Below are 6342 nucleotides of genomic sequence, written 5' to 3'. Positions count from 1 at the left end.
CACACCGAGCCAGCGGTTGGTTTGTGTTCTTGTGCCGTTGGTGCCATGCGTCGATCCATGCTGGTCTGCCTCCATTGATGCACCAGCAGTCGCTGCGGCCCGTGGCCACATCTACTTCGACTTCCTTGCCGGCTGGTGGTGCTTGCGGAAGATGACCTAGAGGTGTCGGGGGTGCGAGCAGTGGCAGATTTAGTAGGTCAGGAGAGACGGGAGGCGATTTGGGCGAGTGGCGTCAGAGAGAGAAAGGAGATGTCGTGATTGATGGACACATGCGAGACTGGCTTGTTTACGGGGAGCGAAAAAGTAGTGTCGTCTGGTGAAAAAGTATGGTTAAAATTGCAGAATCGTTTTGCATCATTCTTTTTCTATAGGTCCATCCGGATTGATGCCTGCTATATAGGGATCAACATAAGAGGTACTGTCATATTAATTTTTGGTAAAAGAAATTGTGATAGATTTAGATTTTTATAGCATATATATAGATAGATGTAACAGCGATGGAAAGGATGAAAAATTACGAGTGATGACATTGAAGAGATAAGATAAATTTTGATAGCCTTAAACGGACGAGCTAAATTTCCAATAACGTTAAAGGAATTTTCTACTATACTACTACCCTCTCCGGTCACGTGGTGCCTGCAGTAGCCCCATGTGCACACCACCGCTGCGCCCAACGCGAAAGAATCTTTGCTCAAAAAAAAACGCGAAAGAATCTAATGACGAGGACGAGTAAAAAGTTAACACTAGCAGGGGGTCCTGCTGTCAGTTTGCTCTTTGCTGCCGATCTTTCTCTGCCGTTCTCCCCTCCCATCATCACCCGCAGGGGCGCTCCCTTTGAGCGTGTGGACCGGCGGCTAGTGCGGATCGGATCTCCACAGCAACAACTTTTCGTGTAAGTGCTTTTCGCTATCGCTTTCGTTCAGCAAAAGGATCCGGCAATTCCAGTTAGACGACTCCAAGAGCACTACTCCTTTTCCAGAAAAAGAAAGAGAAATTTAAATGCGCAAATTTCTTAAACTCCGTCCATTCGTCCAATCGTTCTTGTTTGGTGTTTTGCTCTGTGGGTAGTTTTCAGATCGCGAAGTAAATATGTCTTATTGCAGCTCGATCTGGTCCAGTAGTTTTAAGGTTCCGGTAGGTCTTGGATCTGAAGCGCTACCAAACTGTGCTTTTTATGAACTCAGGTGATAGTCAAGCGGCAATGCCGCCGTTGGACAAGCCGTTGGACAAGAAGTGCTACAGCTACACCACGAATGGGGCGGCGGCGAACGGGCGGCCGCAGCGCACGAATCCAGCGGCGTCCCGGCCGAAGCCGACGCCGTCCAAGTGGGACGACGCGCAGAAGTGGCTCGTCGGCATGTCCAGCGGTCGCGCCGACAGGGTCCACGGTTGCGCCGGCGCGGCCAGGCCCAGGAACTCCAACGCCGACGAACGCCGCCTCCTCGGCTCGTCCTCGCAGAACGGACGGGTGTCCTGCAGCAGCGTGGACGGCGCGCTGGAGTACAGCATCGTGGTGACCGCGCCCCCGACGCCGCCGCAGCAGGGCGAGGGCACCGACGACCTGGGGGAGACCAAGAAGATCGACTGCACGGTGCAGCAGCACGGCTCGCCCGTCGCGGTGATCCGGTCCGTGTGCCTGCGGGACATGGGGACTGAGATGACGCCCATCGCCAGCAAAGAGCCGTCCAGGACAGCCACGCCCCTGCGTGCATCTACCCCTGTAGCGCGGAGCCCAATCTCCTCGAGGTCGTCTACCCCAGCGAGGAGACGTCAGGAAAGGCCCATGGCCGTTACCACCGCCGTCGTAGGGACGACGATCGAGCCGACGCCGGCACACATTGTCGGTTGTGCTGGCGAGGAGGTGGCCATGGACGCTCAAGTGCCCAGCAGCGCGAACTCGCTGGAGTCCCGCGCGGCAGCCTGGGATGAGGCGGAGCGGGCCAAGTACACGGCAAGGTGATCTTTTTATTGTTTTGTAGCTCTGGCTTTTTATTGTTTTCTGCACATCTTCGAGTTACGTTGTGCAGTTCTTGCTTTTGCTTGTTTCATTCAGGTATAACCGTGAAGAGGTGAAGATACAGGCCTGGGAGAACCGTGAGAAGAGAAAAGCTGAGATGGAGATGAAGAAAATGCAGGTACAATAATGTATAAGCCTGGGTGATTATGATGCAAGTCGCTTATTTGTCTTACTGAAGTGAGATTATTTGGTGAAATTGAAATTAGGATGCCTGGCTTTGTTCATGGTCTTTACTCTCTCAGTTGGGTTTATATGTCTGACATGTCGAATGGAAACTCTGTCTGCAGATGAAGACCGACCAGATGAAAGCACGGGCTCAAGAGAAGCTGGCCAACCGGCTGGCCGCGACGAGGCGGATCGCCGAGGAGAAGCGGGCAAGCGCAGAGGCGAAGCTCAACGAGCGTGCGGCAAGGACGTCCGAGAAGGCCAACTACATCAGGAGGACGGGGCACCTGCCATCCTCCTTCAAAATGCCTTGCTTGTGCGGCTGAAGCTTGAGCAGAGCTAGAAGAAATTGATTGTGACACAATGCCCCGTCATTTTGTCTGGCACTGTTTCAGACCACCCAGCCGACGGCCAGTTGTAGCTCCAAAGTCCAGTTCAGCCAATGAGCGCATGCTTTTCTATGCTGATCCGTTGTCACAATCAATCTTGCTGCCTGGCTTAACAAGGTAACCGGCTGTTTGGGGCTTTTGGGCCATGCTTTGCAATGGGAACAAAAAAAAAGCTTAATGGGATAATATAGACCCTCTGAACCCAAACGTAAGTCATTTAGGACATAAGCATAGTTTTCAAACGACAGTTTTGACTCGTAATTTTTAGATGTTTACTATTTTTTAATAGAGAAAGCTATATATTGTAAAAATATTTTTCACGAGGGCTCTTTTGAAATCAGATATTTGTTGTGAGCCTACGTAACTTTCTATACGTGGATTGCCAATGCTTGGAACCAGGAATAAATCGACTTTGTATTTGAAAGAAGATAAGTCTACTTTATCTGCAAATGCAAATGGGTACCCCTATCCATTGCCCCTCTTTATTTCAAAAGTTTGTACTAATTTTTTAAAATCAGTGCTCATTTTAAGAAACTAGTGCAAATCTTTAAGCTAAAGAGGGGCAGTGGATACCCTTAGGGCACCTATTTGCACCTGTAACTTATTGAGGTTGGTCTACTTAACCCCCTCGGCCTGACAGCACTCTTCCTCAGCGTTGTACCTTGATGGATGTTTCCTTCCCAAAGTATTCATGATCTCCTATGGTTGTGTGTTCCTTAGTCATGTAAGTTCTATTCTTTATTTGCTTATGGGATCGTCCTTCGTTCTTGTGGCGGATGCTAGGTAGAGGGCCTCTAATAAATATAGGTAAATTGTAATCGATGCTAGAGTAGTAATCAATAGTATATATGTGGTGTCTAGGTCCAAGATTACTTTTGTATGCTACGAGCCCCATGGTATCATAGGGTAGGCAGCCTGTCCGTCTGGCATGGTTCGACGGATCTTGTGAACTCCCTCACATTCAGGTTCGGAGTAGAACTCAATGGCCGGAGGGTCCTGGTAGACTAGGGTCAGACTGGTGCCCAAGTAAGCAAGTAGAGGTTGAGCTTATCATCTCTAGAAACTCTTAAGCCATAGGAATCCTATATATCCTCGCCTACCTATCTCTTATTTGTCCTTGGACGAACCAGCTAGAAGATTAGTACTACCATTCCACGTGGAAATATAATACCCTTGGATACTCACAAGTGAAATGCTACAACGGTATCTCCAAGCGCTTGTGGATTATTCTATAAATGTTAAGAAATACCAACAATGGTCCTTAAGTGCAAAATATGTCAATCAATTATGGTTATGTAAATAGAAGAATGGCCTTACTTGCTGTCGGTATCCGGACCTCGCGGCCTAGCACCAACTAGTGATTATGATGTGTGTCACTGTCTTTAGATGGTTGATGCAAGAGGTAACGCAATGACACAAGGTTTATCCTGGTTTTGGCCAACGGGGCCGTACGTCCAGCAGAACGTGTGAGCACTGTATTATCTTACACCGGGGTGCTTGTAGTAGGGGGTATAAGCAGGACGAGAGAGGGAGAGAAGCTCCCAAGTCTCTGTGTGCTAGAGTTGATTGAGGCAAATGCCAATATCGGGTGGAACGAGCTCAAGTGAGCGTACGTATGTGTTGTGGAGTTCGCTGAGTTATCGTCCCCCGGAAAGAGGCCCGCCTCCTCCTTTTATAGGCTCAAGGAGGGGCGGGGTACATGCATGGAAAGTCTCCGATTGTGTCATCTTCTCCCTGAATCGGGGGAGAATAGTGGGTAGTCGCTGTTGCCGAGCACTGTGGGGCATGGCATCGGGCGTGGCCGTTGTCCTGAAGGGCTTTTAGAAATGCTCGGAGTGTGCCAATGTCCTGTGGCGCCAGTGGGCGGCGTGGTGACTTCTGTAGGGTGTACCGTCCTCTGCGTCTGACCGGGTGGGACGCCAAGGGTCCTGCTGACGGTGGTCTTGTTCTGGTCAAGGGTCATACAGTGTTCGAGGGTTGTTCCCATGCTTGCCGAGGGTCCTGCAGAGGAGAGAGTACGAAGATTTGGTAGCATAGCGGCGCGCGCGGTGACAGGCATGTCCGCACAGTGCACCGTAGGTCCGCACGGGGCTGGAACAATGCCGGGAATAGCGGCACAGTGACCGGAGTTGGCGGACGGGACTCCGGTCACTTCCACTGTGCGGCATGGCCGCTGACGCCGTCCGTCAGCCATGCCATGCTGTGACGTGGTTGGCATTAAATGCGCCCGTCCGTCGAGCAGGTGGGTTGCAGTCCCCGTCTGTCGAGGGGTAGCCTCGATCGTGGTGGAGTTTTCCCCGAACCAAGGCCCGCGGGGGGCTCGGTCGAGGGGACCTCGAACGAGGCGGAGTCCGTTGGCTCTCCGAGGGTAGGTCTCCTACGCTCGGGCAAGGCGGAGATGTAGCGCGCCGTCCGAGGCCTCGGCGGGGAGGTCTCGAATGGGTCGTGCTTCGGTGTTGGGCCGTGGGCTGAGTGCCTATTGGGCCTTTTTAGAACCTGGAGAGGATTTGGGCGTCGAGTAGTCCTTCTTCCCCTTCCGATCGGAGGAAGATGACTCGCCTTGGCTTTTAGAATCCGACGAGGTGGTTGCTTTGGCCCGATTGCTTAATTGTGTTTTGCGTTTTTGAGGGCGTTTTAATCCCTAGATTAGGGTGCCCCATATTATGGTACCCGACAGTAGCCCCCTAGCCTTTGTGGGAGTGAGCATCAGTCCTGGAGAGGCTTGAGCCCTCGAAGTAGTGACGCGGATGCTAACCTTTGGGGTTTAATTCCTCGAATATGTGAAATTTCCTCCGTGAGGGCGCTTTAGCACACCCGCGGGTGTAGCCCCCGAGGCCTTGGAGGAGTGCGAGCACTCGTCCAAGGGCTATGAATGTCGTGTTTGTGTGGTCGATCGGGCGATGTAGCCATTCAGCATTCGTTTCAGCCGGTTTCGGCATTCCTTTCAGCTGATAAGGCGGCCCTTGCCCTCTTTGGACCAATTCAAACAATTCATCGAGTGTGCAGGGAGATTTGTTTGGCACATGGGATTTCACAGTCGGGCCGTAGCCGATTTTATTCGAGAAAGTGGCCTTAGCCATGATGTGCGAGGAGCCCCTGGGCCCTAGCCCGTGTGAGGGCGATCAGGGGAACCCTCGACTCATTGTTACGACCCTCATCGCCCTTTCGCAAGGAGGAGGGGTGAAGCGAGCCATGCTACCCTTACCCGGGCCGCGAGTCATGGGTGCTTCGGTGAGCTGTTAGCGGGGTGGTTCGAGTGGACGTCCGTGCCCCATTCGATAAGGGTTGACTCATGGTCCAGAGACACATCTCATAAAGCTCTCGCAAAGGTTCGGTAGGTAGGGCTCGGACCCGTTAGATAGGGTCCGAGGGCTCGATGCTCTCCCTCGGTGGGATCCCTCTTGCTAGGCACCCTCGGCTGGCCTTGAACACAACATAGGACGTCTAGAACTCGCATTCGAGGCTAGGCTTGTATGAGCACGTCCATGCTGTCCTTGACTCTGTTGATCTAGGGCGTTTATCGAACCCTTGGTGGGCCAGCCTTCGAATCCCTGATCAATAGGGCTCAGAATAACGTTCCTTCGTTAGTAAGGAACCCTGGAGGGAATATTCTGTCACAGTCCGTGCGCGGCGCGAAGTCGTGGGTCATGCGCGGGTCATTCGCCGGTCGTGCATGGTGTGGCTCGGCGCGTGCGGTGTGGGCGCACCTTTTTAGGCGACGGCCTCGGGCAGATGGACTGGCGTGGGCGGCGGCCGATTGATGGGACAGTG

General features: G+C 52.5%; 1 protein-coding gene across 2 annotated transcripts; it reads left to right on the top strand.

The window, feature by feature from the left end:
- The first annotated feature begins 755 nt into the window (after positions 1 to 755).
- On the top strand, positions 756 to 2930 carry LOC120686853 (uncharacterized protein At3g61260-like). 2 transcript variants are annotated; one of them, XM_039969048.1, is made up of 4 exons: positions 756 to 892; positions 1185 to 1956; positions 2054 to 2135; positions 2305 to 2930. In XM_039969048.1, exons 2-4 carry the CDS (start codon positions 1202 to 1204, stop codon positions 2506 to 2508), a joined length of 1041 nt encoding a protein of 346 aa, XP_039824982.1. In that variant the 5' UTR covers positions 756 to 892; positions 1185 to 1201; the 3' UTR covers positions 2509 to 2930. The 2 variants fall into 2 exon arrangements, with proteins under 2 accessions (XP_039824982.1, XP_039824981.1); XM_039969047.1 differs by lacking the exon at positions 756 to 892 and having other exon boundaries at positions 908 to 1956.
- The last annotated feature ends 3412 nt before the right edge of the window (positions 2931 to 6342 follow it).

Source organism: Panicum virgatum, chromosome 8N (genome assembly GCF_016808335.1).
Source record: "Panicum virgatum strain AP13 chromosome 8N, P.virgatum_v5, whole genome shotgun sequence".
Lineage (NCBI taxonomy): Eukaryota > Viridiplantae > Streptophyta > Magnoliopsida > Poales > Poaceae > Panicum > Panicum virgatum.
The sequence above is the reverse complement of the archived record's forward strand: the minus strand, read 5'-3'. Positions and strand labels throughout refer to the sequence as shown.